The sequence below is a fragment of the Primulina tabacum genome, chromosome 12, assembly GCF_025594145.1.
Source record: "Primulina tabacum isolate GXHZ01 chromosome 12, ASM2559414v2, whole genome shotgun sequence".
Lineage (NCBI taxonomy): Eukaryota > Viridiplantae > Streptophyta > Magnoliopsida > Lamiales > Gesneriaceae > Primulina > Primulina tabacum.
In genome coordinates, this window is record NC_134561.1 from 3,635,224 (window position 1) to 3,647,877 (window position 12,654).

The 12,654-nt window shown below is 41.1% G+C and overlaps 1 protein-coding gene across 1 annotated transcript; it reads left to right on the top strand.

The window, feature by feature from the left end:
• Window positions 1-3,409: 3,409 nt before the first annotated feature.
• Window positions 3,410-11,525, top strand: LOC142520154 (uncharacterized). The gene is made up of 8 exons (XM_075623154.1): window positions 3,410-3,571; window positions 3,617-3,808; window positions 4,097-4,886; window positions 5,031-5,282; window positions 5,445-5,765; window positions 9,422-9,674; window positions 10,008-10,688; window positions 11,039-11,525. The coding sequence occupies exons 1-8, from the start codon at window positions 3,410-3,412 to the stop codon at window positions 11,523-11,525; spliced, it is 3,138 nt and encodes a 1,045-aa protein (XP_075479269.1).
• Window positions 11,526-12,654: the final 1,129 nt, after the last annotated feature.

The following is a 12,654-nucleotide window of genomic DNA, read 5'->3' on the forward strand; positions in this document are numbered from 1 at the left end:
CATTCCATACTCTAGACGTTTCCAAGGTTTGTGTTCCTCGAGAAACTCTAGTCCACGAACCAGCCGATCTGATTCTTTCCCTGGAATTTCTTTGATATGAACTTTCAATTCTCCGATATTGATCATTCCTTGGTAAGTTCCTATTATAGGTTGTTCCAAATAGTATATGGTATTACAAAGAAATTGATTCCTTGTTTCGTAATATCAAATACTATTTCTACTTTCTTCCACCCTTCTGGGCATCTAAGCTTTCCTATGGTAGAAAAACTTTTTGGCTCATGTTGGGTTTCTTGGACAGGCATTTTTCCCCATCTGTAACTTGTAATTTTATCTCCCTGAAAAGATAGTCTCCTTGATTCCAATCTAAGACTTTGATTCCTTTGTAGAAATGGTTTGTCTTGTATTTGGATATATGTTTCCTGTATTAACGGAAACTCAACTCTTTCTGGATAAATAGCCTGAGCAACTTTTCCAAATATCTCGGGTAATTCAATGAATTAATTTCTAATAAAAAATTCTGAATGATGTATATTAGATAGAGCATATGAAATTTGATAGGTAATAGAATATGGTCTAATACCTTCTTTCATCAGTCCCTTTCCTTGAAATTCTGATGTATTGTCAAGGCTCGACTAAAATCTAGATCTGTTAAGTTGTTGTAAATTCTCGGATAAATTACTCCGACAATCTTTCCTGTGCAGAGATTTCCTGAGATAGTTCCCAGTACTGAATCTTGAAGGTTCCCCATTCTTTTATCGCATATAGCAATATCAATGGGTGAATATATTCCTTCTTTGAAATTAGCTTTTATCATAATCTGGATTGCTCCAATATGAATCCAAGACATAGTCCTTGCTACTTCTATCTTGAGTTTTTTGTAATTCCTCCTTAATTTTTTTTAGAAGGAATTAATTGCATCTCAATTCTATTTCCCGTAAGTTCGATCGGAATTGCCATTTCCCTTCTAGAAACTTTATAGATTATATGATGCTTTTTGTTTCTTAGGCCAAGACTTCCTAAGAACTTTTCTACCTGTCCTGCAGAGAATCCTTGATATCTCTGTAGACTAGGATTTTTTCTCATGATTCTTTGAACCATGTTATTAGATATTGTTGTCTGACTGAAGAAACCAGACAAATCTTCATGTGTTTTTTGTCGAAACACTTCGTCTTCAGTCAGATTCCGATTCAGTTCCATCAGATTCTCCCTGACTCAAGACTTCTTCTTCTTCATATATACTTTCATCTGAGGCAATATCCTCGAATCGGTATACCCGAATAAGATCTTGGTAATAAACTGCTTCTTCAATATCCGAGGTTGGATCGAAGGTTTAATACCTCTTTTTTTCATTTTTTGGACAATTGGTTGAGATATGACCTCTTGCTCCACATGTCCGGCAATTACATTCTTCAAAATTTTCATTGGCTCGAGTATGAGCTCTTCTAAAAGTTTTCTTTGTAGGTGTTTTTCCTGTGCTTCAAGAGGTACTCAATGCTTGGGATGATATCCTACTCTTGATGATCCACTTCTTTGTCCAGATTTATAAGATCTGGCTTTTTGTCTAGACCAAACTGTTCTTGGTTTTCAAGAACTTCTTCCACTTCGAGCATAAAGATGAGTCCTAAAACTTTTCCTCTTATACTTTTGTGTTTTATTTCCAATAATTGTTGGAAGATCATTTTCGTTACGACACAAAGGAGTTCTTTTATTGATACCCTTAGGCGTTTGTAATTCTTTTGTGATGCTGCTATATGACACCATTCTGCCAATTTTCTTTTGGGAAAAGAGGCTATTCGTGCCAACGTATCTGGATTGCCATGGACATATTCCCTTATAAGCATTTCTCTCCAGAGACTTGGCATTTTGGCGAAGAAAAGCTGCATAGCTATATTTTCTTCGACCCCTGAATTCCATCTATATTTAATGAATAACATAATATGTTCATCCACTAAACATATGTCGTGTAATTCAAGGCTATACAGAGCTTGAGTATATTTCTTCCTCTTCTCTGTATCTTGACTGTTAAAAAAATCTACCCCTATAAATTGTGCTTTAAATAGGGTAGCCATTTTTCCAGCTATCTCACTAAGAGATTCTCCAGCTAGGACTGACTCTTTGGTTTCTAATGAAGTTATGTCCCAAGAAATTTTAACTGATCCCATAAGACTCGTTTCTAGGAGTTTAATGAATCCTTCTCTATTGAGATCAAGTGTTCCTTCGGCGATTCTCATAGCAGATGTCCAGTCGTCTATGATATCTTCTCTGTTTTTGTAATCAAGTAAATCAAGGTTAAGCATAACCCCATAAGGATATATAGGTTCTAAAACAGTTTTCCCATATGGAGATTTATGCATGTTGTTTTATTGTGCATGTTGTTTTCCCCATAAGGTTAAGCATCTCGAAATTTATGCATGTAGTTTTATTTTGCTCGATATGCCCCCACTTGCTGAGTATTCCCAAATACTCACCCCGTTACAACCTTCCCAGATAAGCTTGAAGAAGAACTTGAGGAGGAAGAATCTGAGAAATTCTGGGGATGGTGAATGCTCAAGAATTTAGATTAAGTTTAGAGTTTATTATGTTATTCAGTTTTACGTTTCCGCATTAAACTCTGTTGTTTTGAGAATTCGGTTTTGTAAAAACAATGGTTATTATCGTTTAAATTATGATTTATAAATTGGTTTCGGTTTACACTATACTACAAAGGCTTGTTGTTTCGATTGTGTGATTGTTAAACAACGACGGTGTCAATCCCGAGTCTCGGGGCGTGACATTTAAGTGGTATCAGAGCCGCCAGGTTCATAATCTGGTTTGGAAAAATAATAAAATTTTATATAAAAAACAATTTTCGGTGGGATTTTTGAGTAAGGCCAATGCTATCCCCTCCGAAACAGCCCAACGAGTGGAAATCGCGAAATTCCTTCGTTTGGGCCTCCGAAACGTCGTTTTTTCCGTTTTAGGAAATATTCGTAGACACTATAACTTATCATAGGAAATTCCGAATTCGATTACGTCAATTGTTTTGGAATCCTCTCGACATATGATTCGAACCCATGTGTCTATTTCCAAACTTTCCATTTTTGGAAAAAAAATATATTTCTATATATTTCGAAAATTTCATGTATATTACATATTGCCCCTTGTTCTATATTGTCTCTTTCCGATTCTGAGCGTTTCCATTTTTGATTTTAGGAAATGGCTCCACGATCTCCCAGACGATTCCGTACTCGTGCCCAGGCTGCTATCCATCTGAAGCAGCTTGCCCTTGATTATCAGTCGCGCTAGCTGAAGCGACTTAGAGCCCGACTAGGTGAGGCGAGAGGTCGAGACCCTAGCCGCTAAAAAAGAAGAGATTCGCGTTCAGTGGAACAAGTCGATCTATCAGGGAGAGTTGGTCAAAGGAGACAACATGGACCTGAGGGAGGTCATAGAGCAGAGCTTGTACCAAGAGGGAAAGCTGCGAGAGGATATGGATCGATATCGTAATGAATTGGAGGAGGAGAGGCAGCAGAATGCCAGAGGCAAGAGAAGACTGGAAAATTCATGCGAGGCTATGAGCAGCCTTGTGAAGGTGACCCACGGTCTGACCTAACAGGTGGAAACTCTGAAGGACCAGGCCAAGCGGAAGAAACAGTACCATCTGCAGTATCACCAGCATTGGAATGACGAGATGGATGTGGCCGATGCGGAGATACAGGGACTTAAGGCACAGGTGGCACAGCTCACGGAAGAGAACGCCCAGCTCACCCATATGGTGGAGATACTTCAAGAGGAAGAGCCAGAAGAAGAACCGGAAGAGAAGGAGCCGGTATAGATAGATGAGCCTATAGCAGCAGTTGGGGATGGAGAGATAGACGACTAGAGTGCCTTAGTGACCTTTCTTTAATACTAGGAGTTTATTTTCCCATTGTTGCTATATTATTTCAGTCATTACGATTTGTTTTCATTCAGTACTATTTGTTTCCATTCAGTATTCCTCTAAATTCAAAAATTAATAAAGTTATGTTTGTCTATTAATTTCAGTTGTTCCAGCATAACTTATTCATTCAAACCTATCGTTATGAACAACAAATTCTTAAAAACGTTTAAATTGTAGGAAATGGCCGGTAGACCTCCAAGGCAAAACCGCAACCCTCACTACGCTAACAACAACAATGCCAACGAAGGAGGTAATGGACCACCACATGGGTTCAGCCTTAACCAAGCAGACCTAATGGCTATAGCCACGATCGTGGCGACGACACTGGAAGGGTTAGTAAACCCAAACGCCAATCAGCCACCACCACCTCCACCACAGCACGGAGTTAAGTTCCACTACGAATCACTTTGCAAGAACAGGTATCCAACCTTAAGTGGAGCTGCCGGCCCTGAAGTTAGCCAGAGCTGGCTGAAAAGCGTGGAGACTCGACTGCGACTGTTGGAAGTCCTGGAGGCACTGAAAGCGGACGTGATAGTGCCTTTCCTGGAGGATAAAGCAGGCAAGTGGTGGGAAGTAATCTCGCCAGCCATGACAGCTGAAGGACCAATCACGTGGCAGCGTTTTAGAGAAGCTTTTCTGAAACAGTATTATCCTGCCGAGGTCAGACTTCAGAAAATGAGTGAGTTTGAAAATTTCAGTCAAGCTCCAGATATGTCAGTTGTGGAATACACCTCTCAGTTCAATGCCCTTGGATCATATGCTCCGGAAATCATGACGGATGAAGTGCTGAAATTGCACCGCTTTAAAAAAAGGGTTGAACAGCAGGATCCAATCAGCTCTAGCAGTCTACCAACCTGCCAACTTTTCACTGACATTTGTCGAAGAGAAGGGGAAAATAGGAACAAGCGACCCCTTAGCGGCCAACATTCTCAGGAAAAACCAATGTTCAAGAGGCCCAATCAGTCAGGTGGACCTCCCTCAGGGCAATCCCCCGTCACTAACTATCAATGACTCAAGCCATGTCCAACTTGTGGCTTCAAACACGTCGGGAAATGCCGAAGGGCCAGCGGTGTATGCTTTGGATTTGGAAAATTGGGCCACATAATTGCAGAGTGTCCTACCGCCGCCAACCGACCAGCAGGGCCGAACAGAGGAACTGGGCCAAATGCGGGAGCAGGCCCTAGTAAACCAAAGGAGGACAAACCTAACGCCATAGTCTTTGCCATGACTCAGGAAGAGGCAGACGAAGCCAATGAAGTCGTGTCAGGTACCATACTTATTCAGCAAGTGCCTGCTTATGCATTATTTGAGTGTGGTGCTACCCATTCCTTTATGTCTAAAAGATTTGCTAAGAAGCAAGGATGTAAGCCCGAGAATTTAACTGAGCCCTTTCGGATAGCCACACATACAAGTAGGGTCGTTGAAACTCACGAAATTTATAGAGATTGTAAAATCAGTGTCAATAATTGGACTTTTAGCGCCGACTTGATACAGTTGATCATGGTCGACTTCGACATCATCTAAGGGATGGATTGGTTAGCAAGAAACAACGCAATAGTAGATTGTAAGAGAAAGAGAGTCAAACTCCGAACCCCAGATCAGGAAGAAGTCGTGTTCCAAGGTAAATCCAAGGGACGGAAATCGCTGCTCTCCGCATCTAAATCTTGGAAAGTCATGAAATCCGGAGAAGACATCTACCTAGCAATGGTCAGTGAAATAAAGGAAGAAGTCGAGCTGAAACTGGAGGACATCCCGATAGTGAGAGAGTTCCCAGACGTTTTTCCAGAAGAACTCTCGGGGATAGTCCCGAACCGCGAAGTGGAGTTCGAGATCAATCTGGTTTCCGGTGCTGCACCGATCTCTAAAGCACCTTACAGAATGGCACCAGCCAAACTCAAGGAGCTAAAAGAACAAATCCAAGAATTGCTAGATAAGAGGCAAATTCGACCGAGCGTGTCCCCGTGGGGAGCTCCAGTACTCTTCGTGAAGAAGAAAGACGGGAGTATGAGATTGTGCATCAATTATAGAGAACTGAACAAGATCACAATCAAGAATAGGTACCCTCTACCCCGGATAGACGATTTGTTTGATCAGCTTAAAGGCGCCGCCGTCTTTTCTAAACTGGATCTGAGGACATGTTACCACCTGTTGCGTATTTTCACTACCGCAAGTGTACGGTGTCGAGTTTTAGTACTGGTTTGAGTACAGATATCGATAACACGAGGAGTAATTATTTAAAACTGTATATTAATTACCATAATTGACATAGTTCAACTTTATTTAGAGAATTCAAATAGATAGTTGAAAATCAATTCAAAACAAATAACGAATCAAAGAATTCTTAGCACGCAGTAGAAGTTCAATTAGTAGATCAATCTAGAGATATGATTTCGTCTGGTCTCCCCTATGCTAAATTAAAATTGACTAACATATTATTAAATCGCATCATGTTTACTAACCAAAAACTCGCAATTTCCTATTCCATTTTTCAAGTGATAAATAGAACTGTATTACCTATTATTTATTTTAATATGTCTATTCAAAATCACGTAACACGTAATAAATGCAAACAAGGTTCTCTTATGGATTCGTCAGAGTATACGTCTTTTGCACGTTATAAACGTCTAACGATGTGATTTCCACTGTCCTAATTTCAATCCCCTCTCTCGAGTGTTAGATTTAAATTATTTGATCAATCGAATTATGGCCAGTGATTCAAAAGCATTAACGACAAAAAATCACAAATAAACACGATGAATTAATTCAATGAAAATTCAAAACGTCAATAACATAGGTTCAACAAAGACTACGTCAATCTCTAGAAAATAAATTAGTTCATACTTGAATTTAAATCAATACAAAACCTGTTTGTAATCATTAAAAACGTAAAAGTAAAGAACCAAATTAGAAACGTGTTGAGGAAAGATGAAAGCGCGTCTCCGTGTCCAGATTTAGCGTCTTCTATCTCCATTTTTCGCGTTCCGTCTTCCGTGCTCTTACTTTTGCCCTCCTTTCTCGAGTGATATGTCGGCTGCTCTTCAAAGATTTCGACCCCTTTTTTAAGCCCACGACGAAACCTATTTAATTCTGAATATCGTACCGCGTGCATATGCGCGACCAAGACTCGCGCATATGCGCGCCTCTTTTTGTGCCGAGCTCCTTCTCCTCAAGCGCACATGCGCGCCCTTGCTCCACGCATATGCGCGGAGTCTTCTATTTTGAGCATCGGGAATTTCTTCAAGCGCGCATATGCGCGTCTTGTCCAGCGCATATGCGCGAGGTTCTCTTGTCTTGCCTTATGTATCACGCGCATATGCGCGCCCTGAGTGGCAAATATTGTGGGGACCCGGACGCTAATTCATTTCTTAATCGTCTGTGGGAATAATTAAATCAATTATAATAAACAGGGTCTAAAATTTATTTTTTTTATACAACTATCAAGTGCGGAACGTAATGGAATTCATTCGAATATATACATCGAAACAAAGTACAAGTCTTGTACCATATACAGTCACTTAAAACTAAGGTTTAACAACTACAATTCAAGTGTTCAAACCCTATCTATAATCCAAGTCCGTAGTCTCCACTCTAATCACGATCTCTCTCTTCATCTCCTCGACCATGATCCTGTCCCACCTGTTGTCATGCACACATACAAACACGACAACAGCCGGATAACTCCGGTGAGAAATATATCCCAGTATAAATCAACGATACATGCAATCATACAATCAATATAAAGCATGAAACAGATATCAGTAATATGTATCAAATCTGAAAACAAATTCAATATAAAACTGTCAATCAGACTCGTGACTCTACTTCTCAGACTAGACTCATTCCTAGTCTAGGGATCCCGATTTCCAGACGTTGGCATTCCATATCGAATATCAGTAATAGAAGAAACTCCGATTCTATTCAACATCGATATAACCAAACATCCGGTGTCTTGACCTATTCGTCACAGACTTTGGCATCTCCTCCCAATCACTATTCGGTGACATTGTGCAATGGGTCAGTGACGATTCCATCACTATCAGACCCGTTTGTCACAAGACCAATCGTCTAATACATGCTTTCTATAAATCAATAGAACAAGCAACTCAATCTAAATCAATGCACACAATAACAATAAGTATGTAGTTTAGGGAAACTCAAGTATTTCACACTCGAGTCATTCTCCTGGTTCGGCATTGACTTATATCTTTCTTTAATAGCAGTTCTGACGACGTTCAAGTATGGAATTCGAAGTCTGTCAATACTCAATCTGGCAATGACAATATCAAGAAGTATAATATCAATATACTGCTCAAATCAATACCAAATCTGATCAATCTGAATCTAACTCAAAATCAATGGCATAACGGAACAATCTGAATATCCTTGTCAATACAATATCAACAGATATCAATTACCACAACTCATAATCGATAACGGTACAAATATGATATCAAATCTCAATCAAATCAACTCAGAAAATCATAACAATTTCATACGGTATGCGTTCTTCAATCCGGTTTCGATTATACGATGTCTAACATGTCAAGAACATCATATATGAATGATATCCGATTCTGACCATATCATAATTTCAAGACATATCAAAACTTAATAAAACTTACGTCTTGCATGCTGAAGAAACGTGTCTTATTCTCTTGAACTTTGGTCGGCGCTCGGGCGGTTGCAATGTACCGCTCGGGCGCGGAGTGTTCTGTCCAACTCTTTTCTTATTACACATTGGCGCTCGGGCGGTCACAGACTACCGCTCGGGCGCCGCATCTTCTGCCCAAAACATGTTCTTGTTGAACATTGGCGCTCGGGCGGTCACAGACTACCGCTCGGGCGCCAATAGTTCTGTCCAAAAATTGCACCCTTCCTATGCTTTGGCCAATCGAGTCTCGGAATAGCCCGTCTATAATTATATCAATTCAAAATCAATAATTTTAGACTAATAGAATGCAAATCTCGGGCATTACACATATGCGCGGGTCTCACTGCCTTCAGTGCTTGGTTTGCTCACACTTCTTCTCCTAATCGCCATTTTAGTTCATTTTCACGCCTCTGTAGTAACCTTACCTGGATTCCTGCAATCACACCAAAAATAACAAAAACGCATAATTCTGCCCAAGAAAACTAACAATCTAAATGCATTATAAGGGTAATTTAAGTGCACAAATTGCACTTATCACCATTAGTTGAAGGTCAGGGCTGAAGATATCCCCAAAACAGCCTTTCGAACCAGATATGGACATTATGAATTCATAGTGATGCCTTTTGGTCTGATCAACGCACCGGCAGCATTCATGGATCTGATGAACAGAGTATTCAAGCCATTCCTGGATCAGTTCATAGTGGTATTCATCGACGATATCCTCGTCTATTCTCCTGACGAGGTGAGCCATGAAGAGCACCTTCACCTTGCTCTGCAAACCTTAAGAGAGAATAAGCTCTATGTTAAGTTTAGCAAGTGTGAATTCTGGCTAAGGAGCGTGTCATTTCTAGGACACGTGATATCGAAAGAAGGAGTGCCAGTGGATCCAAGGAAAGTAGAGGCAATTACTGAGTGGCCGAGACCTAAGAACGCCACCGACATCAGAAGCTTAATTGGATTGGCAGGTTACTACCGGAAGTTCGTCGAACGGTTCTCCTCGATAGCCGTGCCACTGACGAAGCTCACACAGAAGAATTCTAAATTCATCTGGAGTGAGGATTGCGAGAAGAGTTTCCTGACATTGAAAGAGAAACTCGCGTCCACGTAAGTGTTGATCCTGCCCGCAGAGAATAAAGATTTCACTATTTACAGTGACGCCTCTAAGGAAGGTCTAGGATGCGTACTAATGCAAGAAGGAAGAGTGATCGCCTACGCATCAAGGCACTTGAAACCGCACGAGCAGAACTACCCTACTCATGATCTGGAACTAGCAGCGGTTGTCTTCGCCTTAAAGATTTGGAGACACTACCTCTATGGTACTAAATGTGAAATCTTCACAGACCATCAGAGCCTCAAGTACTTGTTCACCCAAAAGGAGCTGAATATGAGGCAAAGATGATGGATCGAACTTCTGAAGGACTATGACTTGACCATAAGCTACCATCCGGGTAAAGCAAACAAAGTGGCTGATGCGCTAAGTCGGAAGGGCCCAGGCAAGGTAACTCTAGCTTCCCTCTCGGCCCAGCCATATCTGCAAGAGACCGTCAAGTTAAACCAAGATCGAGACCCGGTACTGACCAAACTTAAGGAGCAAGTCAGAGAAGGGAAGTCTCAGGATCATCAGATTGATGACGAGGGAATCTTATGGATGAAAAGAAGACCGTGTTTGCCCGACAGTGACAACCTTCGCCAAGAGATAATGGCAGAGGCGCACAAGTCAAAATTCTCAGTCCATCAAGGCAGTACGAAAATGTACAGGGATATCAAGAGTAATTTCTGGTGGAATGGCATGAAAAGAGATGTAGCTGAATTCGTCTCCAGATGTCAGGTATGCCAGCAGGTCAAAGCAGAACACCAGCGACCTGGAGGATTACTACAACCTCTGGAAATCCCCGAGTGGAAATGGGAGCATATTTCCATGGATTTTTTGGTAGGATTGCAAAAGTCTAGGCAAAGCCACGACGGTATATTGGTGATCGTAGACAGACTCACGAAGACCGCACACTTCCTATCCGTCCGCATGAATTACAATCTCGACAAGTTGGCTTCACTGTACATGGACAACATTGTGAGGCTGCATGGAGTGCCAGTGAGCATCTTATCTGATAGAGATCCAAGGTTTGTCTCGCGCTTTTGGAAGAGCTTTCAAGAGGCCATGGGGACGAAAGTAACCCTAAGTACGGCCTAACATCCTCAAACCGATGGACAAACTGAGAAGACCATACAAACCTTAGAAGATATGCTGTGAGCATGCACCCTGAAATTTAGTAGCAACTGGAGCACTCATCTACCCTTAATTGAGTTTGCTTAACACCACAGCTATCACAGCAACAATTGAATGGCACCATACGAAGCCCTTTATGGAAGGGAATGTCAATCACCACTTTATTGGGACGAAGTAGGAGAGAAGGCCGTGGCGGGACCTGAGCTAGTGCAGATGACCGTGGACAAGGTTAAAATCTTAAAAGAAGGCCTGTAGAGTTCAACGTGGGCGAGAAGGCTTATGTGAAAGTCTCGCCTATGAGAGGGGTTGTCCGATTCTGTAAGGCCGGGAAACTGAACCCTCGATATGTTGGACCATTCGAAATCTTGGAAAAGGTGGGCACCCTAGCATGCAGACTGGCACTGCCACCAAGCATGTCAAGAATCCACAACGTGTTCCATGTGTCCCAACTGAGAAGGTACATTCCAAACCCGAGTCACGTGTTGGAGGTAGAACCACTCTTGATCGAAGGAAACTTGGGAGAAGAACTGAAATACGAAGAGGTCCCCATCAGAATTGTGGACACTAAGGAACAAGTCCTTAGACGACGTATCATTCCCTACGTGACCACAGAGCGAGAAGCAACTTGGGAAGTTGAAGAGAATATGCGAAAGGAATATCCCTACCTATTTGGAGACCTAGCCAACTCCAGTTCTGAGGACGAAACTTCTCATAAGAAGGAAGGGATGTAAGAACCGATTTTTTTTCAAGGAAGTAATTAATAAGTTGTAAGGAAATTTGTAGAATTTGATTTTTTGTATAAAATAATAATAATAAGATATACACCTTGGGAAATTAATTGTTGAAAATAGTTTTGCCAAGTCAATAATAATACACCAAGGCATGCATATTTTCGAATTTTTGGGGGGAGATATTGCAAGATTTGGGAGATATCATGCAAGGTTTAGGAGAATGATTGCATGGACATGGACAATTTCGAAATTTTGAGAATTTTGCCTAATATTTGATAGCATACAAGCTTGAGTCAAAGAAGGGAAATAAATCCTTTTCTCCCTTGCACCATATTTCGAACCAATCTCAAGAGTGGGAATCAAGGATTTAAATCTCACGAATTAGGAAGAAAGATCATCAGCAATGGCAAGAAAATTGGAGTCAAATATTGTGAGATTTGAGGCAAAATTGGGCATGATTTAGCCACCATAATTAGCTACATTCCCCTCTCCTATAAATACCACATCAAAGCCTAGCACTCCCTACACAAAATTTTCGAAATCCCTAGCTGCAATTCTTGAAAATTCCAGCAGCTATCCTAGCCGAAACCTTGCTGAAAAATCATCCAAAGTTAGCCGGGATCGTGAGCCGAAGCTCTGCTCGAACGAGGAACGAGAAGTGATTCAATCCAGAGCCATTCGCCTACATTTTTAGCATTCCAAAACTACGGTAAGTGGGCTTGTTTGTAAAATTAAAATCTCGGTTTTATGCATATGTGATTTTTGGTTTTGGTTTAAAAACACGGTCGAGTACTATCCTGCTTCTATTCCTTTCGTGTATTGGTCATACGGTTTTAAGCACTGTGAGGAGTCGACTGTATATGGGTGGGAATCCCAACCAAGACGTACCCTTACGCGGTGGGGGATATAACCGCTATACGGCCTCGTCCCCTTAGAGGAGTAAAAATTAGAGACTGACGTCAGTAAACCATAGAAAGTAGATGAGTCGCAGTGCTTGATAAATATTATGCATGTGTTATGAAGTATGTATGCAAGTCATGAAAATCTCAAAATTTATGCATGTTGTTTTATTGTGCTCGATATGCCCCCACTTGCAGAGTATTCCCAAGAATCTGAGCAATTCTGGGGA